The 26,140-nt window shown below is 37.6% G+C and overlaps 1 protein-coding gene across 1 annotated transcript; it reads right to left on the bottom strand.

Annotated features, from left to right (window-relative positions):
- Window positions 1-844: 844 nt before the first annotated feature.
- On the bottom strand, window positions 845-23,426 carry tfr1a (transferrin receptor 1a). Its single transcript, XM_058069194.1, has 18 exons — window positions 23,290-23,426; window positions 14,533-14,582; window positions 14,002-14,239; window positions 12,261-12,444; window positions 11,955-12,180; window positions 11,753-11,875; window positions 10,352-10,447; window positions 10,041-10,180; window positions 9,805-9,956; window positions 8,220-8,339; window positions 8,062-8,147; window positions 7,918-7,981; window positions 7,776-7,843; window positions 7,644-7,711; window positions 5,397-5,490; window positions 5,102-5,323; window positions 4,792-4,944; window positions 845-3,835 (listed from the first exon to the last, which is right to left on the bottom strand). The coding sequence occupies exons 2-18, from the start codon at window positions 14,563-14,565 to the stop codon at window positions 3,593-3,595; spliced, it is 2,310 nt and encodes a 769-aa protein (XP_057925177.1). The 5' UTR covers window positions 14,566-14,582; window positions 23,290-23,426; the 3' UTR covers window positions 845-3,592.
- Between the last annotated feature and the right edge of the window lie 2,714 nt (window positions 23,427-26,140).

Here is a 26,140-nt window from a genome sequence, read left to right as displayed (position 1 = left end):
AAATATATTCCAAAAGGTTAAGTATGTTTACTGTAATTTAATACTACACAGAGTTTGGCTGAATAATAAAAGATAACGATGGAAATGTATTTTTTTTTAACACAATTTAGGTGGATTTTATATGAGTTGACTCTGGCTCCATCATCTGGTGAAAAGCGAAATTACATTTTTTTGAGTAATGGATAGTTAGTTCCTAAATGGAAGTACGATATTGTCAGTGAACTACAAAAAAATAAAATAATAAAATACAAATATACATATATATGAAATAATTCATTCATAAACCCTGTCAACCCTTAAAATAATTTTCCAGGTTGCTTCAAATGGATAGTTAGTTCCTAAATGGAAGTACAGTATCGTCAGTGAATTACAAAAAAATAAAATAAAAACATACATATATATGAAATAATTCATTCATAAACCCTGTCAACTCTTAAAATAACTTTCCAGGTTGCTTCAATTGCATGTTTAGGTTGTGGGAGGTGGGGGGAACCTCCAACACCCTCATAGTGGGTCCTGGCAGCACCCAAAAAATGGCAGAAATTGCCTTTTTTCAAGGGGATGAGACATAACGCAATAATAACTCAGTACTGGCAATAATAACTAACTCAGGCTATTTTTGTGGCTGTTATTAGATAAATATTCATTCTGAACGGCTCCATACTTTGAAGTTGTTTAGAGACAATGTATGCAAACTGTTGTGTAATCTGTGTTTGCTGCTGTCATAATAATGGTATTATTCCCCAATTCTGTAACTCCATGCATTCTTTTATTGTGATATATTATTGAGCATAATCCTAAATGGATGACCCACATGTTTGTGTGAGAATCTCAAACCAAACAATTATGAGATGATTGTTTATTTGCAGAAACAGAACTGTAACATGGCACACAAAACATTTAGGAAGAAAATACACTGATTTGCCACGTTGAGCCCTGAACACCACATCATCGTAAGGCTACCGTGCTAAAAACAATGACACGATTTTTTTTTATGCTCTACGTGCAACCTGATTTAGTTTAGTATATAAATGACATATAAATCATTTCACTTGTTCTCTTTTGATTGGTAGCTTAACTTACTGAGTCAATATGTGTGATGGATGGCAAGACCAGCTTTTGAGTCAGTAACTTTTGATTGTGGCGGAACAGTCGTAAAAAACACCCACCCAAGGACATGCATACAGAAATGTAACTAATCAAATTCTAATGCTATACCCTTAGAATTAACACTTTCAGCACTGGTAAGTAGAAGAAGCAGCGATGCAGTAATGAGAGAAAAGGCACATGTGACCTTTACACACCCAAAAGGAAGGTCAAACACAAATGTTACTCCGATCGTCTAGATCCGTCACATACCCTCCTGATTGTAATTTCAAGACCAGTTGAACCAAAGAGTTTCGAAGTACAGCTTCAAAATGGAAAAGGACAAAATGGAAGTGGCATACGTTTTGGCATTTGGGTGTGTTTGATGCCAGTGTTTCCAGCAGGCTAGTGGGAATTTTTCTTTGACCCCCAAATGTTCTCAATTTGATTTAATCAGGTGAACATGCATGATGGTCCAAAAGAGTGAGCTTTTGACAGATCATGAAGGTGCAATTACTGAGCCGTGTGGAAGACAATTCGATCTCCTTATCATGCCAGTAACGTTGGAAGCCATCAAAACTAGCAAGGTTACATTTTTCTTCCACCTTTCAATGTCCCGTGTTGTTTGTGTATTGGGAAGGTTTGTGGCATTGATGACAATAATGGTTTGGTGTCTTGACAGACAGCCAATAGGATCCTCCTGCTGCGAGAGGCCTTGCTTGTGCGGCTCAACAATCCAATTGCATTCAAAGAGAGAAAGCTTTTTATCTTCCACCTTTCAATGTCCCGTGTTGTTTGTGTATTGGGAAGGTTTGTGGCATTGATGACGATAATGGTTCGGTGTCTTGACAGCCAATAGGATCCTCTGGCTGCGAGAGGCCTTGCTTGTGCGGCTCAACAATCTAATCGAGTTCAAAGAGAGAAAGCTTTTTATCTTCTACCTTTCAATGTCCCGTGTTGTTTGTGTATTGGGAAGGTTTGTGTCATTGATGACAATAACGGTCACATGTCTTGACAGACAGCCAATAGGATCCTCTGGCTGCGAAAGGCCTTGCTTGTACGGCTCAACAATCCAATCACGTTCAAAGAGAGAAAGCTTTTTATCTTCCACCTTTCAATGTCCCGTGTTGTTTGTATATTTGGAAGGTTTGTGGCATTGATGACGATAACAGTCACGTGTGACAGCCAAAAGGATCTTCCTGGAGGTCTTCCTTATAAAGAGAGAAAGCTGTTTTGCCTTTGCCATCAGGACAATGTGACACTTGACAGAAAATGACAAGCTTTTAAAGGCCGTGGTCTTCAAACTACATTTTTTATTACTCGATTTTTGGGGGGGTTGTCTCATTCCCATTTCTTCTTTTTGCATTTTGAAGCTCTACTTAGAACCTCCATGATATACAAAAATGTAACTGGCCTTATAATTTTAATCAGGAGTGTATTCTGATTGATTTGATACAAATAAAATGCTATTAAAAAAACGGTTTTGATAACTGTGAGCAGAAAAATGCAGCCTTCATTGGACGTGGCAAGAAAGTACATAAACTAGTAAAGTTGAGCGACTGTATATACAAAGATTATGGGAAACACTGTTCCCGATAATATAAAAAATCCACCCCCTACAGTGAAATATGGAGGGCACTGCCTCCGATACAGACACACGTTGGTAGGCAAAAACTACCTTCTTGGTTTCCCCATTATGGAAGACGCTGCTCCCGATAATGCTTGTCAAGATGGGAAGCGTTACATCAGCACATGAGCTCTGATGAGGACTCCAGTGTTTTAAAAAAAACTGCGCTCCTCGGTGCGTTGGCGCTTCTTTTAAGCAGATGCTGCTTTTGTCATTTCGACAGTATAACTGTCATAATTATGGAAGGCACTGCTTCCGATAATTATACATTTTCTATAAAAGGTCATATAAAAAAAACTATTTATAGTGAACCCTGCCACTGATAAATAAATAATACAATAAATAGTTTTCTGTTTCAGTGTTTTTTTTTGTAATTTTTTTCTTATTGGACTTTTTTTTTTAATGTCATCAGTGCAGCACATGGATCAAATGGTGCCTAGATGTTCCTCATCTATTGTAGCTGTTATCGATTCCATTCAATTTATTGCAAATGACTGTTATTAGATGTTATTAGAGCAGACGCAAAACAATGACTTGATGGAATCATAATGCCCGTTTGTTGTTTTGCAAGTCTGCAAGTTAAAGTACTGGCATTTGTGTGATACGGTTTGAATTTTGCAGTAGCAATGAATATAAATACAATAGCACCAATGTTTTCAGCAAACCTTCTTTCGGCAAAACAGAACGTTTAAGAAAATACTGTGTTAAAGTTGTTAAAGTGAAAAGCCTTGTCATCTTTAATTAAAGAGTAAAGAGAGATGAGGCAGCTTTTACCTGGTATATATTATTATTATCATCATCATTATTATTATTATTATTATTCAATTTTACGTAATATAGTTTTTCACAATCAGGACCATGTGAAAAAACAATTACTTATTACATGTCGTTATCATACGGCCAAATGTCGCCTGCTAGTGCGTTGGCACATCCCTGAAGCATCCAGGTTGCCAAGGCAAACTGGTTTCGAAACTCATCTGTGGTCGCTGGTGGGTTGTCGGTCCTGAGGGAGTCAAGGTGGTCGGACAGCCCCTTCAGTGTGTGTGGACCAGAGCCGAGCAGGATGTGGCGGAAAGGACTTTCTTTGGCGGACACATACGCTGATAAGAAGTTCCTCTCCACCTGAAGAAAGAAGGGGCGGTTTTTGAAAAAATGGCTGAGATCTAATCAGTTAATATTGTTGGCTGTGTGGGAAATGCATTATGGGAAAACTGTGATGGGTTTTCGTCAGACACTTTGGAATAAATCAATAGCCACGTTTACATGGACCTAAATATTCCAATTCCATTCGGGTTATTTGCTGAAACGGAAAGAATGTAACCTTTGTATACACCTCATTCCGAAAAAAAAGTGCCAATCCGAATGAATATATAATCGGATTCACAGGGGTGGAATATTCCTTTCCCCAATCCGATTGAGGTATCTTGTACCCGCTCAAACGGAAAGTTCTTCTTCGTGGTGTTTTTCTTCTTCTGTTGTTAATTGGCGGTTGGCAAGCAGCTTTCGTGTGCATTAGCGCCATCTGTGGAACAGAATCTAAACCCTTCTATACGCCATTCACAAGTCCAGTTTTATTAAAAAAAGAAAATACATATCTATATAAAACATGTGCCGAGCTTAATTATAAAATATTAGCAAGATTGAACTTGATCTTTTCCTGTTCCCGGGTGCGTTCTTTCAGCGAATGCTGAGATATGACGTAACACGCAGCTCCAGATGTTCTTCAGTTTTAAAAATGGAGGCGAGCAATCGGTACTGGACTGCTGCGGAAAGTTTGTTTTTGATTCAAACTAAATTTCAAGATTGGAACGAACGGAAAAACTGGCAATACGGAGTTATTCCAACAAGTGAAAGAAAAACTGGAGGAAGTCGGTATCACGTGATGTTGGTGTTTACGCTTTACTGCGCATGCCCCATTGACTATTCTGGTTGATTATAGCAGCGCATGTAGACACGCGATTGGAATATTCTTTTCCATGTATACCATTGCTTTCGGAAAGGTCATTCGGAAAGAGAAAAACTCTGGCTAGTGATGTAAACCGAGAATGTGTCCAAACACAAAGCTCAGCAATTCTTACCGACATGATGCGGTCATTGTATATGCGGCACATCTCAACGTCCTCCAAGTCGCTATTTTTAATATCGGTCATCAGGTTACGAGCAGCTCGGCTGTAGGAGCTGGCGGCTGAGAACAGCCACTGCATTGACATGGGTAGGAGATGAGGCTGCATCTGGACACAGGAGATGAGTTAAAGGTGATGTATCTTCTCAGATTAGATTAGATTAGATTCAACTTTATTGTTATTGCTCATGTCACTGGTACAGGGCAACAAAATGCAGTTAGCATCCAATCAGATAATGACAGGAAAAGATGGAACTCCACCTTACCCTCTCAACGGTATCCACTTTCTTGTTGATCTGAATCACGTGAGAACGAATAACCTTGTCGTACTTCAGCAGGTCCATCGGCAGCAGATGGTCGTGGACAAGCCTCAGCGCGATGTGGCCTGCAAATTTGGCGGCGGCTTCAACCAGCTGTAGATGCTGGTTGGACGTGATAGAAATCAGCTTTTCTTGGGTGTCCAGTAACGTGCCAAAATATGGATAGTCCTAGGAAGTAGCATAAATTAATATGACAGAATATGGAGATATGTCATATATATATATATGTGAAAGGACTTACTAAATTACCAGACGTGAATCTAAAAGACACAGATGGGATTCCAGAGAAGGCGATGAAAGGATAAGCAGCGTTATCCATCTGCAGGGGTTCCAACCTAAAACAGACAGTAAGCCGACATAGTGAATCGGAACCTGATACCACACATCTTAACCCTCCTCTTGTGTTAGGGTCGGCATTGACCCGTTTTACATTTTAATGCATTAAAAAGAATCACATAACATTTGTTTATTGCATCAAGGCTTTTTGACTTTGTCAGGAAACTCTATTTCAACAAAATAAAACCCCAAAAATAATTTTTACTACATTTTAAAATGGTCTGGTTGAAATTATGACCACTGTATTGTGAGGGTCGGTTTCGACCCGGTTATAATATGACTATAAAACAATATTTGGAGCCAAAACTGAAATCATAAGTGTACAATTAGCCAACACAATAACAACCAGCTCCTCTTCTCATCATGTAAGCTTCAGGGGATTCTCATTTTGACCGCTTTTCCAGTATACCAGCAGAAAAACAAGGTCCAGACATGTGATGTGAATTCATTCATTTGATTGGCTGATTTCACATTTACAATTTGGATCATGGAAAGAATGGCAAGAAGTACAGTGAACCAAGATCTGGACCTGTTCTGCTTTTTGATTTCATTCATTCATTCATTTTCTACCGCTTTTCCTCACAAGGGTCGCTGGAGCCTATCCCAGCTGTCTTCGAGAGCTGTCTTCGCCAGCCAATCACAGGGCACATATAGACAAACAACCATTCACACTCACATTCATACCTATGGACAATTTGGAGTCACCAATTAACCTAGCATGTTTTTGGAATGTGGGAGGAAACCGGAGTACCCGGAGAAAACCCACGCATGCATGGGGAGAACATGCAAACTCCACACAGAGATGACCGAGGGTGGAATTGAACCCTGGTCTCCTAGCTGTGAGGTCTGCGCGCTAACCACTCGACCGCCGTGCCGCTCTTTTTGATTTCTGTTTATACTAAAGTTCTGTTGCTGAAAACAATAACCTTTTCTACCTTTTCTTGACATTAATATATATGGGTCAAAATTGACCCAAACACCATAGATCAGGGGTCTCAAACACGCGGCCCGCGGGCCAAATGTGGCCCGCAGGACACTAGTTTGAGGCCCCCGCCTTGATATGAATGTTTAATGTTAGTGCGGCCCGCGCAAGTTTGATATGGATGCTGTATGGTATCATGTACCCAGAAAAAAAATATTACGTTTGATTAATGTTCATGTTAAAGGTTAAATAACTGTTAATAGTTATCCTCCCTATCCGTGTGGAAGTGGTAAGTTTTTGGATTTTTTAGGTTTAAAAGGAAATAACTTCGAGGCTACCGTTTAGGTCGCTAGCACTCTAGTTTGCGAGTTAGCATGTGTCTCAAGACCCTGCAGTTGCGCAATATGTTGTAAATAAAAAGAATATAAATGTGACTATAGTTGTGTTTTGTCATGTCTACAGGGCTCTAATAATGCTTTGTTAATTTTAATCTGAAAAAAATTATTTGTCTACCCACCAACTATATGTGGTTTCTTAATTTTTAATTATTTGCCGTTTTATTATTGTTATATTTATTTATTACTGATTGATTGATTTTCTTTATTCTTGATCTTATTTTGTGTAGAAAAATAAAAATGAGGATATTTGAGAACAGTGGAATGTTTTATCAGAGATTTTCTTGTAGAAAATCGGAACCAAAGCAAAGTTTATTCATTTTTCTGTTTTTAATAAATGCGTTTTTTTTTGTTTTTTTTTGGAAAAAAAACAGCCTCGCCCAGACCCTAGCTCCAGTGGCCCCCAGGTAAATTGAGTTTGAGACCCCTGCCATAGATGTTTCCTTAGTGATTAATACTAAAATGAGAAAATAAATCAAACTAATTGATTTAAGAGATATGTTTTATAGCCCTCAGTAATAGCCAGGTAACAAAATAACCTTCAATTTATTAATATGATTCTTTTGACGTTCATTTTACCATTTTTGGAAATGGAAATGGAGGGGTATAGTGACAAAAAAGGCCTACATGCCCACACCAAAAGTATTAAAACCAATATTTTCATGGATGAGGAAGCCTAAGAAGATAACCAAGACATGAGAAGCAAATTTATTGGTAACTTATTGTTTTTAGTGTTTTTTTTCGCTGATTTTTAATACATGGGTCAAAACCGACCCGTTAACATAAGAGATACCAGAAAGCTAACACAAGAGGAAGGTTAATCACTTAAACTTACACATTAGCTTGCCAGTTGTCCTTTCCAAACTGAGAGAATAGGGGCACGGCCTCATTCCGAAGTTTCACCTGAAACGTACAATTTTACTTGTATGTGCAATACTAGTCTCATTTACCGCTTTTATGACCCTACCTCTTTGAGAGTGCGTTCAATCAAAGTGTACATCATAGGACTGGCTGATACTTTAAAGCCACTGTGACCTGGGACAAATACACACAATGAATATTCCAAAAGTCTTATCTTTGAATGGGATATTTGCTATGACAGTAAGCACCTGTTACAATGCCATCAAGGTTGATGTAAGAGAAGGCCTTCATACTAAGAGATGACACATAGCCCTGAACACAACAAAGAAATATATTGTATTATATCTATCATTAACAGAGTGGTTGTATATGGAAATATCTGCAATTCGTACCTCCAGCCACTCGGTGGCGCCAACACTCCCGTATTCTCCAGCACTCCAACTAGCAAACACAATGCTCCTCCTTGGTTTGAAGCCGCCTGTTCAAAAGGGTAAAAAGAGAAGACAATATTACTCCATTATGAGTTTCAACAGCAGTACAAAGTACTTACCCTTCTTTACCATTCTTGAGATGGAACGAGCCAGTTCCACCAGGACACTGGTTCCGACGGTTGACGCGGCAAAACCCGGACCCCAGGCATCCCTTTTGGCACCAATGACCACGTAACGATCTAGAATCCAAACAGTTAGAAGATACTAAGTTCTCATATTTGTATTTTAAAACCGGAGTCGTGATAATTATACAGTTGGTCCTCGGTTTATGACACACGACTATAAATGAATTCAAAAACTGGAGGCTGGCTCGAAATGTTTGTTTGTTTACACTTCAGTGTCTCCCACCAAAGAAAAAGAAACACATCACCATGGAAGTGAAAATAAACATCCCAACTATTTTGGCCACTCTTTTGGTCCGAACAGCTCAACTGTCACAACTGTAAATATTATTGGTTATGGTTTAATTTCATTTGAACATGCATCAGATTACAATTGAATGCATCCCATAATCAGTTCACAGTTCCAGATATCCAAAAGGAGTAGGAAGAAGCAAAGCTTATTAAATCCTACCCCTCCATCTGGTACTTTTACAATCAGTAACTGTTACATTTGTTCACTACCTGCTTTCCTAATATAGTTTAAGTATTTCATTTTATTATATTTTATTTAGTTTTATTTAATTTTACTTGATTTTACTTACATAATCAGTTCACAGTTCCACATGTCGAAAAGGAGTAGGAAGAAGCAAAGCTTATTAAATCCTACCCCTCCAACTGGTACTTTTACAATCAGTAACTTTTACATTTGTTCACTTCCTGCTTTCCTAATATAGTTTAAGTATTTTAGTTTATTTTATTTAATTGTATTTAATTTTACTTTACTTACATAATCGGTTCACAGTTCCACATATCCAAAAGGAGTAGGAAGAAGCAAAGCTTATTAAATCTTACCCGTCCATCTGGTACTTTTACAATCAGTAACTTTGACATTTGTTCACTTCCTGCTTTCCATAATACAGTTTACTTTTACAATCAGTAACTGTTTCATTTGTTCACTTCCTGCTTTCCATAATACAGTTTACTTTTTCAATCAGTAACTGTTTCATTTGTTCACTTCCTGCTTTCCATAACACAGTTTTTTGGGTTTTTTTTAATAATGTACCTCGTACCGAAGTACAAGGTGATATGACCATCCAATGACATAATGGGTACCATAGTAAGTGTCAATATAGTGATATGTATAGCACATCATGACTGGTTCAAGACTCTTCATCCTTGTATTTAGCAAACATCAACTGCTTGTATTGTTTCTTGAATTGGCTCATCGTTGTGCATTGTTTGAGGGTCTTACTCAATCCATTCCATAGTTTGATTCCACATACTGAAATGCTATGGCTTTTTAACGTAGTCCTAGCATAGAAGTGTTTCAAATTTAGTTCTTCCCTGAGATTGTTTGCATTATTAAATGCTAATAAATGCAAAAAAGGTCATGGATTCTGTGTGCTGTTTTTTGAGAAGAAGAGGTGAGTTCTGTGGCCAATGAGAGTACATCGCAGTCTAGGAACGGAACCCGTTCGCAACCCGAGGACCACCTGTATATGTTTCATATCTGTTTATGTAAATAAGAAATATTTGTTCACACCTGCATCCACAAAGCCCTTGATGACGCCAAAGACATTGTTGATTTTTTTCTCAACAAGATAGTTGTTGACCTCCACAGCGACGACATCGCTGTCGCTACCAAGTTTGTTGAAACCTCCCCACTCTTCCGGGACATTCTGACCCCCCAGTTGTCTGTGGGTAGTGAATGGAATGAACGGAGGTCAAATTTATCATTTATCTTTTTTCATGAGGATATTTTAGTTTGAGAAACCTTACCTGAGAATGTTGGTGGCCGTGCGCGTGTTGATAGTTTGAGCCAAGATATTTGGCAGGCCGGAGGACTGGGCAGGTGGAAACTGGGTGTGGTTGAAGGAGGGAAAGCCAGGGGTGTAGGGATCCCCTGAACCCAAATGGACCTATCAAAAAGACAGAAAAAGACTGACTAAAATACAAAATTTGCATATGATAACCATTTATTCCTTTTTTCTGCTTAACCACATAAACTGTGTCTGTTGTTGTTAATATACGCCTGGCTATACCATAACCCCACCGTCGCCATGGGCCCCTCTAAAAGGCTCCAGACTCACATGACCAAAGAGTTGAGTGGTCTCGTCGGTAGGGTAATCCGTGGCGTCTTGGTAGATCAACACAGCAGAGGCCTTCATTTTGGCAGCATTGGCTACCTGGCAAAACAAATGAAACAGATTAGGTACATACTGGTATGTTGTAACACAGGGTGCCTCCCCTAGGAGGCGCCAAAACAACAAAATAGGGAACAATCAGGCCATTTGTAGTAAAGAATATTAAAATTTACAATACGGCCTACTTCTTGTGGCGTTATTAATACACTGTGTGAGTCCAACTGTGCTCTTAATGTATATTTGATCTAAAACCCTACACAAAACCTTTCTGTCGTCATTAAAAATGATCCTTCTTGACGATGGACTTGAATCCCAAATCATAAAATTGATACAGAGATGTTTTACATGAGCAGCGTTTCCAACAGTCCCTCATTAGATTTTTCTTTTAATATTTTTACTTTATTGTTATAAAATTACAACCATTTAATTATAACCCAACCTAATTTTCCAAACATGACAGCTTTATTTTGTTATGCTTGTTATTTCAACTTCAAAAAATTGCGGTAGGTTATTTTTGTATATTTAATGTCTATGCTATTGAATCGACATTATTTTTCCTCATCCTATTCTGACTTTATTCTTGTAATATTTTTATATATATTATTATTATTAATATGTACATATTATCTTGTAATACTTTTTTGCAACCAAATTTCTTTAAAAAAATTGTAGCAGCCTATTAGATTGATAATACATGGAACAGTTCTTTGCTAACCAGCCAATCACAAGGCACATATAGACAAACAACCATTCACACTCACATTCATACCTACGGACAATTTGGAGTCGCTAATTAACCTAGCATGTTTTTGGAATGTGGGAGGAAAACCCACGCATGCACGGGGAGAACATGCAAACTCCACACAGAGATGGCCGAGTGTGGAATCAAACTCGGGTCTCCTAGCTGTGAGCAGCCCAGTTTCAATAATGTTAATACAAAACATGTTTTTGTAGTTTTATAATTATAGTTATTATAATATGTATAAATACACAGAAAGGATGAATGAAGGGATAAATTAACATTTAAGGATACTTTTACCTTCACTGAAGACATTAAGGTACGGTACGGTGTGGCAGCGAGATCAACACAGACACCAAGCAAACCACATAGGTGGCGTCCATATTGATCTTGCGGCCACATTGTGTCTTTGACCACAATCAGGTCTTCAAATATTCTTTTAGGCCTTTCGTCATTTACATATTGTGTTAACATTTGTGGATTTCTGTAATTGTATTTACATTATTTCTTATAGGAAACATCAATGTGATTAAAATATGTTTTTCTGACTTTCTGGAACCGATTAATAACGCTAACCAAGGTACTGTATTGCAAAAAGCAACACCCACTTTTTCTGCAAAGCTGATCAGTCCAGCTCTGATCAACATAACTCTGCCACTCATGTTGATGTTTCTGTCCCGCAGCAATCGAAAGTCACTTTCCTGTCCATAGTGGGCGTACAGAATAGCTCCCTGGATGAAACAAAAAATATATGTTACACATGGCACTGTAACTCATAAAAGTGGAGATATATTTTGTCTTGTAAAATACCTGCACTTTTCCATTGGCACTGTAGGAAAGAAATCCATTTTGACGCTCCTCTGGGCCATTCTTGAAAATAATTTTGTTATAGCCAGAAAGCGGAGGATCCTGCACTTTGACAAAGTGCTCATCAGTCCAGGTTTTCATGCCATATTCTTTAAACGTCCTGACCACTTTGTCTCCCAAGGCGTCATCACCTGAAGAACCAGCCCGATGGCTCGCAAGGGAAAAATCACTAAGGAAAGACAATTAAGAAAATGTATTAAATACAGACAACTGCAATTCTCATTAATTGAGTATGCGGTCCACAGTCACCTAAAGACGGTTTTGAAGTTCGATGTCGTCAGTTTCTGAGCAAGCTCATCCTTGACCTTCTCCCAGTTCATGACGGGAGCAGCTCCAGTCTCGTGGATGACCGGCACATCAGGAAGTTGCGCGGATGCTGCGCAGCTGGGAGGCGAATCGGTTTTCCCATGGACCAGATAGCCGATCAAGTACCCTGAAAGTAGCAGGCGTTTGTTTTAGCCCAAACAAAGCCAATACAGTCACAGTTAACTGGTTCAAGACCATGTGATAAGTAGTATTTCGTATTTCATTAATTCATTCATTTTCTACCACTTATCCTCACAAGGGTTGCGGGGGTGCTGGAGCCTATCCCAGCTGTCTTCAGGCGAGAGGCGGGGTACACCCTGGACTGGTCGCCAGCCAATCACAGGGCACATATAGACAAACAACCATTCACACTCACATTCAATTAACCTAGCATGTTTTTGGAATGTGGGAGGAAACCGGAGTACCCGGAGAACATGAAAAATCCTCACAGAGATGGCCGAGGGTGGAATCGAACTTGGGTCTCCTAGCTGTGAGGCCTGCATTGCAGCCAATTCCGTATTTATAAATGAAATATAAATGTATTTGTTGTAGTTAGAGCATAGACAACCTGTTTACGAGCTTCATATGTATTTAACATGATTAGAACCCTCTAGAAATGAACTAACACCCCTATAGTCACCTTCACACTCATTTTACCCATTATAGTACCAAACAGTGTGTGTAACATGACTCGTTGGCAAGTAGGCTACCTACCATTGTGTTGTACAGTCCATAGTACCTCCAAGCCTGTTTTGCAGGTCTACGCTTCAAAAAATGTATATAGGCAAAAAAAAAATAAATCCTTCTTTTCAGTATATTGAAACCCAAACCTTGAGACTCAACCACTATATGGCTCTATGATTTCTGCATTACTGACTGGTGGCCAGCCAATCACAGGGCACATATAGACAAACAACCATTCACACTCACATTCATACCTATGGACAATTTGGAGTCGCCAATTAACCTAGCATGTTTTTGGAATGTGGGAGGAAACCGGAGTACCCGGAAAAAACCCACGCATGCACGGGGAGAACATGCAAACTCCACACAGAGATGGCTTAGAGTGGAATTGAACCCTGGTCTCCTAGCTGTGAAGTCTGCACGCTAACCACTCCTCCACTGTGCAGCCGATTCCATATTTATGAATGAAATATAAATGTATTGTAGTTAGAGCATAGAAAACCTGTTTACCAGCTTATAAATATGATTTTAACATGATTAGAACCCTCTAGTAATGAACTAACACCCCTAGTCACCTTTGCACTGGTTTTACCCAATATAGTAGACACAATATGAGTAATTAGGGGTGTCATGAGACACCCAATTACTAATAAAGAATACTACTGTCCTTCGGTATGATTGTGAGTGTGAAAGGTTGTTGTCTATATTATGTACCCTAATAAGGATAAAGCAGTTTTCAACCACAAAAAAGCACGATTTTGTTTTTTGTATTCATATATTGTTGGAAAAACTGTGAACAGATTTAAGCTGCAAAATTCAACCCGCAAAGCACTGACCTGGAGTCAGCATTTTGCAGTTTTGCTGCGCCAGCAATGTGCCATAGATCACATAACGTAAAAACCCACAAGCTCAGAAACCGCATCCAGTTCCATCTAGCATGTTGTTCATCTAGCTTACTGAAGAAAATAAACACATAATTCATTTAACAAGCCCTGCTTACCGATGATCAAGATGAGGAAGATGGTGGCAACCATAAAGCAAAGGTTCTTTGGTGTGCGTCCAAACTTGGAGTTCATGTAGGATTTGTGGTTGCCGTTATGACTGAGATGGGCTCCCACTCCATTTCCTCCGACTTCTTCTTCCATGTCGGACGACAGCTTCATCTCCACTTGGCTGTTGTCGCCTTCCATGTTCTGGGTCAAGTTGAAACGTGTGTACGAGTGTGGTTCCCCATTGAACTACAGTCGAAGAGACGAGAGTGTTAGCGTTCAGCATTCGATACTTCGGAAGAGTGACAAATTAGGGTTAGCTTATTTTAACATTCATTCATTTTCTACCACTTATTCTCACGAGGGTCGCAGGTGGTGCTGGAGCCTATCCCAGCTGTTTTCGGGCAAGAGGCATGGTACAACCTGGACTGGTCGCCAGCCAATCACAGGGCACATATAGACAAACAACCATTCACACTCACATTCATACCTATGGACAATTTGGAGTCGAACTCTGGAACAATTAATGTAATAATACTCACTATTTTTGATATTGTTGACCTGGCCTGGTCCATCGTTGCTTGACAGAAGTCTAGGAAAGGAAAGGAAAGAATCAATATTTAACTCCAGGATTGGTAAACAGCAGATCCCTGTTATACAGGTTACATTCCAAGAGACTCAGCCAATGACAAGATACCGTGACTACCGTATTTTCTGGACTATAAGTCACACTTTTTTTCATAGGTTGGCTGTTCCTGCGACTTATAAATTAAAAAATTGTTTATGTTATGTTATGTTATGTAAACACTGGACACCTTTTCTGTTCATGTTTTTTTTTGTGTAACTGAATAAGCATTGTGTTAGCATATCTTACACCTATTCAGCCTGTTCTCTATTCATTTATTAATGTTAGAACTTGCCTTGGTCAAGTAGTTTGTAAAATAAATTACCTGCAAAAAATGCGACTTGTACTCCAGTGCGACTTATAGTCCAGAAAATATGGTATTTTAACGCCTATTTTGGAGCATTGAAACTAATTAGAGGCCTCGTACGATTATTATATGCGGTTTATATTTAGTTTTACACATTATAGTAAGGTGTCACGATTGGGCTTCACTCTCTCGTGACAGCTCTTTTAGTTTCCTTCTTTGCCTCTGTTCCGGTTTCCATGCCCTTATTTTGTAACCACTTCCTTTGTCGTTCCCTTCCGTTTTCCTTACCTGTACTCTTTTTTAACGCACCTGCCTCGAATTTCATAATCCCTATTTAGTTCAGGTACGTGCTCTTTCTGTCGTTTTGTATCCTGCTGCTGCCATTCGCATTTTTATCTGCACGTTTGGTTCTGCTCTCTGCATCCTGGGGTCGCATCGCAAAGCTACCAAGACCGCCCGTGACAGGAGGCATATAGTATACAATATTGTACGTACAAAATGTGTAGTTTATTCAAAAAACAAACCAAAATAGTTGTGAATTATAGATTAATCACAGAGCAGCGCTAATCCATATCATTAAAAAGTAAAAGTAAAAAAAAAAAAGATTTACATTTTAAAGCAGAGAAAAGAAATCTGGGGGAGCAAATGCCGAACTACTGTAGACCAGATAGTAGTATAAAGTAGTATAAAGATAGTAGTAATAAACTGATTCACTTCTACCAAGACTTCGGTTGTCTCTTTGCAACCACACACACAGTCAAGCATGTAAACATAACATAAAGATGATAACATATTGGGTTAGTTATAGTCACCCCTCATTTATCGCAGTCAGTTGGTTCCGGACACGACCGTGATTTCCACGAGGAGTAAAATTCCTTATTTATAAATAGAATCGTTTTATGGTTACAGCATAGAAAACCTATTTACAACCTTCAAAATAGTACAACAACATGATCATTAACATTATTAGAGCCTTCTAGACATGAAATAACACCCCTATAGTCACCATCACACTAGTATTATCTAATATAGTAAACACAATAAGAGAAAATTTGCTATCTAAGATATAAATAAGACTCATACTCGTGTGTTTTGCTATAAATGTGTTCCGGTGCTGGACAGGAAGTGACGTTAGTTTGACGTAGGTTATGGCCGCAATGGTAGCGAATGTCATTATACTATTAGTACATATTATTACTGTGTTAATTCTAAAGTCTGTTGTTCTGGCGATCAAGTCCAGTGACCAATGAACACTATTATTATTATTATTATTAATGAGTTATTTTCATGCTTGGACATGCATATTTTTTACCACTAATGGTCCGTATTACTATGAAACAGCATGATTTATGATATTTTTGGAAAGCGATGATAGAGTAAAGCTGCAACCACAAAGGGACAACATTTAAAAAACAGTTCAGTTTCTATGGTGGACTATACGTATAATAGGGCAACATTCAGGTAGATTTAAAAAAATGTACAGAGGTCAGTTTGTTATTTTTTCATTTCTGCGAATAATAGGGTGTCCAAACACATATCCCACCTCTTGTCCAAACAAATATTGCAGTTTCCTTTGCAGCATACAAGAAAGGCCCGATTGTTTCAGAAACACAAAAGACTGGTGTCCAACATTGGTCACCGCAGGCTGCATGGGAACTCCTGATGTTACAATGATACAACAACAAAAATAACTGGCTTCCCGCGCGTACTCGGCCAAACAAAGCCAGGTTCGAATTTTAACAAAACAATAAGACCTGAAATGCAACACTAATGTAAATATCTCTATTGATTTTACAACTGAAATGGAACACATGAAAGTGATCATCCTGAGAAGAGCCGACGCTTCACTCATAGAAAGTCAGATACTAGTTTGAACTATTTACTGTCTTAGCTTGCTGTTTTGAGCAAACAATTGTAATGAAAGAGAGAAGGAGAGTGTGATTGCAGGTGGAATGGATTGATACGTGACTTAAAGCACATCACTGCAGATGTAAGGATTTTTATATACGCTACACAGTAAACCCGAATGTTCAAAGTACTTAAATGAATGAAGTTATGCATACTCAAAGTTCTTTAAAAAGTTCTAATAACTTAATTAACATGTTCCATTTTGAGTACTTTTAACTAATATTCATTCATTCATTTTCTACCGCTTTTCCTCACAAGGGTTGCAGGGGTGCTGGAGTCTATCCCAGCTGTCTTCAGGTACACCCTGGACTGGTGGCCAGCCAATCACAGGGCACATATAGACAAACAACCATTCACACTCACATTCATACCTATGAACAATTTGGAATCGCCAATTAACCTAGCATGTTTTTGGAATGTGGGAGGAAACCCGGAGAAAACCCACGCATGCACAGGAAGAACATGCAAACTCCACACAGAGATGGCCGAGGGTGGAATTTAACCCTGGTCTCCTAGCTGTGAGGTCTGCATGCTAACCACTCGACCGCCGTACCGCCCAACTATGGCTATATTAAGTATGATTAACTTAAAAACAAAGTTTACATATGTACAACTTAAGACACTGTTATTCGGAATGCTCAAAATAATTAATTGGTATAAGTATATTTAACTTAAAATTTCATTAAAAGTTCTACTTTTAAATGTTGATTGCCAGTTGCATTATCTGTCTTTTCAGTTTATTTAACTTAGCATTATTTTTGATTAATATGAACTTTTTTTTACACAGATTTGTGTAACCTACTTAAAAGAATTTGTAATTACTTATATAAATAAGTATCTATTAAACATGAATAAATCAAACCAAGAATGAATCAATTGCATCAGATAGATTTGTACTGTGTAGGTTACACATGCACACCTTCTACCTATGAAAAAAGTTTAAATGAGAACGAAAATTAAAGAATGGAGAATGCATGGCGAAAAAGAGGAGAATGCGAAAAAAGAAAGCTATTTCTCTCTTCACCCCCAAAAATTAAAAAAGTATATCTAATATCAACTCCAAATATTAAAGCTCTGATATACTCAAATGTTTCAGTTTATGAACTAAAAAAAATGTGGCAACTGATTGCCTCACTTCCCCCTAAAGCGGTTGACCAAAACTGAACTTTACCCCGCGTTCCAGTGAAGACCTGACCCCAGATAGCCTGGTCTGACCTTGAGTCAAAAATAAACTCTGGTTGACAACCTTGGATTTATCAACACTTGAAGGTTAATCCAACACCTTTTTGAAAACAATCATTGAATGTGAGACTGTTGGGACATGACACTGAACTTTGCGCTAAATAAAAAGAGAGTGGACTGCAGAAATGTGTGTGTCTACAGTTAAACGGTAAGGAGACTTAATGACCTCTCTGGGCCAATTTATGAGCTCCCCTGGAAGCTAGACATTGCGTGAGGAGAGCTTGTGGTGGGCAAATGCCAGGAGGCCACAAATGAGAAGAAAGGTCTGGCCTAATTTACTCAACTGAAGCAACCTTGCCAACGTTTCCAAGGTAGACAGGTGCTTATGCCCATATAATTAAACTAATTTTGACGTGCTAACCCTAAATGTCCCTACACTGTAATCTTAATGGTAATGGTTTTATTTCATTTGAACATGCATCAGATGACAATTGAATGCATCACATAATCAGTTCATAGTTCCACATGTCCAAAAGGAGTAGGAAGAAGCAAAGCTTATTAAATCCTACCCCTCCATCTGGTACTTTTACAATCAGTAACTGTTACATTTGTTCACTTCCTGCTTTCCTAATATAGTTAAATTAAATTAAATTAAATTAAATTAAATTAAATTAAATTAAATTAAATTAAATTAAATTAAATTAAATTAAATTAAATTAAATTAAATTAAATTAAATTAAATTAAATTATTGATCACGTACCAAAGTACGAGGTGATATGACCATCCAATGACATAATGTGTACCATAGTAAGTGTCAATATAGTGATATGTATAGCACATCATGACTGGTTCAAGACTCTTCATCCTTGTATTTAGCAAACATCAACTGCTTGTATTGTTTCTTGAATTGGCTCATCGTTGTGCATTGTTTGAGGGTCTTACTCAATCCATTCCATAGTTTGATTCCACATACTGAAATGCTATGGCTTTTTAACGTAGTCCTAGCATATAAGTGTTTCAAATGTAGTTCTTCCCTGAGATCATATTTCTCCTCTCTTGTAGAGAAGTATTGGATGACATTTTTAGGTAATTGGTTATTTTTAGCCTTATGCATTATTTTAGCTGTTTGAAGATGAACTATATCAGCAAGTTGAAGTATTTGTGATTTTAGAAATAAGGAGTTAGTATGTTCTCTGTAGGCGGCATTATGAATTATCCTTACTGACCTTTTTTGCAGTACATTTAGCGAGTGAAGATTGCTTTTATAGTTATTACCCCATATTTCCACACAATAAGTAAGATATGGTAGAACCAGAGAGCAATAAAGAGTGTGGAGTGATTTCTGATTGAGAACAAATTTTTCTTTGTTCAATATTGAAATATTTCTAGCCACCTTATGTTGTATATTTGTAATATGAGGTTTACAGCTCATATTTTCATCTATTGTGATCCCCAGAATTTTATTTTCGTTCACCCTTTCAATGTCTACACCGTCTACTTGTATTTGCTGGTGCGTGTCCTTTCTGCTGTTACCAAACAGCATGATTTTAGTTTTACTTAGGTTCAAGTACAATCTATTATCATCAAACCATCTTTTTAGTGTGACCATTTCTTCTCTGACCTTTCGAATGATTTCATCTGTACTCCCTCCAGAACAAAAAGCAGTGGTATCATCCGCAAATAATACCAGCTTTAAGTCTTTTGTAACTTTGGAGATACGTATCATTGATGTACAAGTTGAACAGTTTTGGTCCCAGTATTGAGCCCTGGGGAACTCCGCACGTAATATATGAACTTACAGATGTGTATTCTTCTAGCTATTGCTTCCTGTCAGCTAAGTAGCTTTAAACCTTGGTTCAAAGACATTAAATAATACAGGAAAAAACACTTTTTTAAATGTAAACCAATGGTCGACTTGTTCTCTTCAGAGCAAAAACTGGACTGCACAGTCGGCTGCTATGGTCTCTGAAAAATGACAGACAAAAATTACCTGGTCTATAAAAGTAATTGGTCATTTAAGTGGGTAGAGAAATGTCTTTAATCTTACATGCCAAACATACCGCACCTTAACCAACTAATACTTTAATCAGATTAGCTGTTCTTTTTCACTCTCGGTTGAGAGCCAATATATAAACAGAACAGACAAATCGGCAGACACAACCTAGTTCTGCTATGAATGAACTTCCTGTCCACATGGTGACCATGTGCCTGATGAGGCATGCTCTGTATCTCTTATTCCGCGAGTGTTGTGACTGATGGGTGTGCATCAGAGATAGTAAGCCAAGTTGCGTCACACCCTTGTGGGAGCAACGCAAACGAGAACAGGGCGGGTTCAGCGGTGTCACTTGAGCCATGAAAGTTTCGGACCGTTTAGCAATTTGAAAACCGCCGACCGAGTAATTGTATTCTTACTCTAGAACAAATAGAGAGTGGTTGCTGTGATGCATTCAGTGGTTCTTAGTAACGGACCTAATTCCTTTTGACAAAACTTTAGTAACCATGACACTACGAAATAACGTCATACATAAGTTTGATAGATGCTATCAACAAATAGTCTTCCAATTAATTCATGTTGTAGAAAAATCTGCAATTATGAACAGTGGCTATAATTCCATAACAGCAATGTTTAGCAAACAACACCGTCTATGAGTGCGCACCATTTTGTGCTGTTTTGTTTATATTTACTTTGCCGACCAATCGCCTCAATAAGCTTGGGAAAACCTTAGCGGATAGATTCCCCTTTTTCGTCTCTTCTTGCTAATTCTGTTTACCAAACAGAAAACCAAAACCCCAACTATTCCCACACTGGGATTGTGACATTTGGCTTCGAAACCATCGCTTTTGTGCCTTTGTTCATATTTGCGTTTGCTCACTTACAGGCTGCAGCACTGTGTGTGCGCACGCTAGGGAGCCCCGCCTCTTAGAGAAAGAGACTGAATGACTGCTTCCTCTTCTTACAAGATTTCTTTCAAAGTCCAGATTTCTGAATGAATTCAAGCCATTTCAACTGTCAAACTCTTCAACATCAGGCTAACTATTTTTCAGATGACACATTTTCTCATTTTATGATAAATAATTTCTGTAAAATCATATCAGTTGGTTCCTGAGTAATCCATAAGGCTGGCAAAATTATCGACTTTGCTTTTACTTAATGTGCGGTTAAGTGATTAAGTGATTATTCTCTTAACAGGCCAACTTTAAACGGACAGTGAAGTAGGCATTGGCCATATAATCACTGCATTGACCTCGGAGCAAACACCCCAGGTTCGAATCTCCACTAGTAAGCATCATTGGTTTTCGTCAGGAAGGGCATCCGAAATATTGTTCAAGCCAAAATCAGTATGGGGATCAAAAAAGACCCGCTGTGGCAACTCCGTAATCAGGAAAAAGCCGAAAGAAACAAACATTGACTGTGCAGAATTCTGTCAGTGGAGTCAAACTAATGGTTGATTCACTGAGGCAACATGGAGTGCAGTACTCGTCTGCAACCACAAGAGGTGCTGTGGAATCAGTATTTACCTGGTATCAGATCAATTCCATCATTTGCAGTATCACCCACTTCTTTAAGGTAGCTCATCCTCTTAATATTTTGACTTTATTCTAATAAATTTTTATCATAATCATATTACATTATTTTTATAAAATTGTGACATTTTCCTAATTAGATTACAACTTTTTTCCTTAATATTTGGACTTTATTCTAATAAAATGGCAGATTTTTTCCATTTATGATGTTTTTTCCCAATACTAATTTTTGGACTTTTTCTTAAATATTTTAACTTGGTGCTAATAAAACTACATTCTTTTTTGTCATAATATTACATTATTTTTATAAAATTGTGACATTTTCCTCGTTAGATTACAACTTTTTTCCTTAATATTTTGACTTTATTATAATAAAATGGCAGATTTGTTTCCATTTATGGTGTTTTTTTACAACTACTAATTTTTGGACTTTTTCTTCAAATATTTTAACTTGATGCTAATAAAATTACATATTTTTTTGTCATAATATTACCTTTATATTTTTAATATATTTTTATAAAATTATGACTTTTCCTCATTAGATTACAACTTTTTTCTTAATAATTTGACTTTATTCTTGTAAAATTTACACTGTTTTTTCCCCATTTTTGCTATGTTTTGGTTAAATTTTCTTGTTAAATTACAGTATGTGCCCCAGCCCGCAAATGACCCACGGGCTGCACTCTAGACACCCCTGCAATAATATATATGACTTTGCATAATGCAGTCCTAGTTCTAGTCCTAGTCCTTCAAAAAGGACATACAGACACATGGAGGAAGACTTAGGCAGGCAGACATGGTGAGAACAAGAGCAACTCCACAAAAAGCTGGTGCGCACCGTGGGAGTGGGGTTAGGGGGCTGCATTGAAGTCATTGTGCAAATCATGTGAGAGTCACACTGGAGGAAAACCATGAGAAAGTGACACCAAAAAAAGTAGGACAGTGAGGCACACGAACTACAGTCCAAGTCCAAATTAGTCAACAAAAGAAAGTCCCAGGCCATGACCTGAGGGTCCCTTTTGCCAAACAAACACCCTCTGGGCAGAAGTAGCAGGGAATGACATAAAACTTAAAAAAGAATAATAAGAGCTAGACTCTTAATATAATGTGTAGCTAACATAAGAGCTACGCTAAGCTAACACTTGTCAAGTTCACCTGCTGCTTGTCTAAACAACATGACCTTAGACCCCTAAAGAGACCTTTTCAAGTTGAACAAATAAACTCTGCTTTACTTTAAGCTAGTAGATAGATGTATAATATTATACATTATACATACATGTATACATTATACATGCATAGCCGGGTGAATACCTAATGACACAGTAACCCCGGAGCTGGAAGGTCACACTGAGGGTAGCTAGCCAGCCGGCTAGCCAGCTGCTGGTTAGTCGGATTCGGACGTGACTACCAGGCTTCCCAGTGATGGCGCCGCGGTTGCTCTGGCAACGTGAAGCGTGTACTCGCTTCTCATTGTTCTCATCAATAACAAAAAAAAGAGCTTCAGCGGTAATTTATTAGTGCCAAAAAAGTACATGGGCGCTTGTGACGTCACGAGAGCAGTTATTAACGCTTGTACGATGCACGTGCATGACATTCTATGCTATGACAATATGGATTACCGTATTACCGTACATTAAAACACCTCCAAATATCATGCCCATTAACACAACGACGTCAGCCCCTTCATTTAGACTTACGTATCTCATTGATATAATAAGTGGTATAGTAAAGTGTCTCTTTTTTGAGCTTACCTTCTTTTATCGTAAATCGTCTTTGGTCGTCTGACAACACCAAGTTTCCCCTTCTTGCTGCTTTCTAGCAATGGTGGTCTGTTAGCCGAGTGTGTCCTTCAGCACATGCTGCCTGGTCCTGCTGCTTATATCTGGTTACGCTCAGGAGGGGGCGGGGGAGCGCGCGCGAGAGAGAGCGTTGACCTTTTACAAGCCTCTTCCGGTTGGATTTGGATACAATAAAAATACACTCACTTCGTTAATTGGTTCAAAAACATAGAAAAAAACATGGAAAAAAAATATAATATTATATATTATGAGAATAAAATTGTGAATTTACAAGAAAAAGTGAACAATGGCAATCTCAACCAAAAATTACAACCATTTTTATTGCAAATGTTGATCCGAAATCTGAAAAGAAAGTCAACGTCATGCTAGCAGTAGGATTTGGCGACTATTCAGCAACTTGAAGTCTATTTAACAAGAAAATAATAATTAAATAAAACACAAAAGCAAAACCATAACCTTAAAACAATAAAATATAAAAATTAAGAAAAAAAATTGGAATCCAAGAAGAAAAAGTGGTAATTTTTCAAGAATAATTTTTGTAATACTACAAAGTAAAATAACGTTAATATTAAAGAAAAAGTCATAAAATTACGAGAAACAAACACTATGAATCAAGAAATTTTGTTGGAAAATTAGGATGCAAAAAAACTTCAAATGTTATAAGAATAAAGTCAAAATATTATGGGAATAAAACTGTAATTACAAGATGCAAAATCTACAACAAAAAAGTTGAAATTGTTGGAAATGTATTTACAATACAACAGAAAGAAAAGCTGCAATTTTATGAGAATCGATTTGTAATGTGCTATTTGTACGACATTTAAAAAATTTAATATTATAAAAAAAATCAAACAAAACAAAGGGAGGGGAAGAAGTTATAAAATGGAAATAAAGTCAGAATAAATTCAATTATTCTTTTTAGGTTATTTCAGCAGAAAGTTAAAATATTTGAAAAATTGGGGAAAACAGAAATGCAAAAAACATCTGCAATTTTCAGAGAATAAAGTGAAAATATTCAAAGAAAAAGCTCATTTTTTTCAACAGGAACTTTGCCATTTTACAAGAATAAATGTTCATTGAAAAATAATGTAATTTTAGCACCATAATAGCATAATAAAGACTACAGCTAGAGTTGTAATATGATAAGAAACAAACAAAACCAAATAAAGTTGTCATTTTAAGAAAATGTGGTTGGGGAAGAAGTTCTAATATGGGAATAAAGTCTGAATATCACAAAAAAAAAGGTTAGACAGAAAGAAGAAAGCTAAAATATTTGGAAAATTAAAAACAGTTGTAATTTTATGAGAATAAAGTCAAAATATTGAGAGAAAAAAGTTGTAGTCTAGTAGCAAAAAAAGTCAGAGAATAAAGTGAAAATATTCAAAGAAAACATTTTTCAACAGGAACTTTGCAATTTTACGAGAATAAATGTTAATTATTATAAGGAAAAATAATGTAATTTTAGCACCATAGAGTTGAAATATTAAAGATATCTGGACAAAAAAAAGGTTAGAAAGAAAGAAGAAAGCTAAAATATTTGGAATATTGAAAAAAACAGCAGCAGAAATGGAAAAAAACAGCTGGAATTTTATGAGAATAAAGTCAAAATATTGAGAAAAAAAAGTTGCAGTCCAGTAGCAAAAAAGTCGCAATTTTACAGGAATAAATACGTAATATTATGAGGAAAAATAATATCATTTTAGTAGCGTAAAATTCAAATATTGAAGAAAAAATACATTATTTGTACTATATTTAAAGTTTGAATTGTCACGGTTTGGACACCCCTGCTTCTAAGATCTACGAAGTTAATTTCCAAGTGTTTCAAGACACTTGAAAGAGTTAAAAAAAAAAATGTCAAATTGTGGTGCGCCATTCACCTTGAAATGAGAACAAACCAAATACCAGGGCAAGCCAGACTGTTAGGAATGGACAGAACAGGTGGCTTTTCCTACAGCTGTGAAAATATGGTTTTAGTAGAAGGAGCGAGGGGGGGGAAGTGGAGATATATTTAATGTGGTCATCAGGTTGCTGACTAAGTGAGAGGTCCGGATTTTTATTTTTTTTTCCAGTGAAGATTTTTTTCCCTCCTCTTGTATGGAACCAGGCTAGTGTTTTATTTTGTAAACTGGCATCACAGGCAGAAAAACACACAAAGGTGGTGCCAACAGTTAAGAAAGCGGGACGGTATTGTGTCACCGCAGACGGGGATGGCAACTCAGTCACCGCTGGGATTGGATACGTTTGGTGGGCAGGGCGCAAAGCAGACGCCGGTGATGGTCAATTATTAGTAAATCTTTTCGTCTGTTTTCAAAATATTTGCCATGATTATTTTTTACAATGATGTCACCCAAACACTTCTGAGAAAAGTAAGGATTTTGGTGTGCCTAACGGCGATGTAATTGCATGTTTCTGCTTGGCTGCAGACCTGCTAACGTGTATTTTGTGTCAGCCAGCCACTGGGTGGTCTGGGCTCGGGTTTGAACCATTTTCCCACGACTGTCACTTGAAATTATTGCTGCGTATTAAGGCTGGGCAGCAGAGTTTAGCCATCAGATGAAGGCATGGGTGAGTCTACTAATTTTATATCGATCTGATGCCAAGTACTACAAGGTCGGTATTACATAATATTCGGACTTTTTACCTCAAATTTTTATTCAAACATAAACACATTTTAATATGGTAATATGATACGAGAGTCTCCAAAGTGCGGCCCAGGGACCATTTGTGGCTCAAAGCTTTTTCTCTAGTGGCCGTTGGCACATTCTAAAAATATAACAAGAAAACTAACAAAAAACAACAGCAA

Source organism: Doryrhamphus excisus, chromosome 3, assembly GCF_030265055.1.
Source record: "Doryrhamphus excisus isolate RoL2022-K1 chromosome 3, RoL_Dexc_1.0, whole genome shotgun sequence".
Lineage (NCBI taxonomy): Eukaryota > Metazoa > Chordata > Actinopteri > Syngnathiformes > Syngnathidae > Doryrhamphus > Doryrhamphus excisus.
The sequence above is the reverse complement of the archived record's forward strand: the minus strand, read 5'-3'. Positions and strand labels throughout refer to the sequence as shown.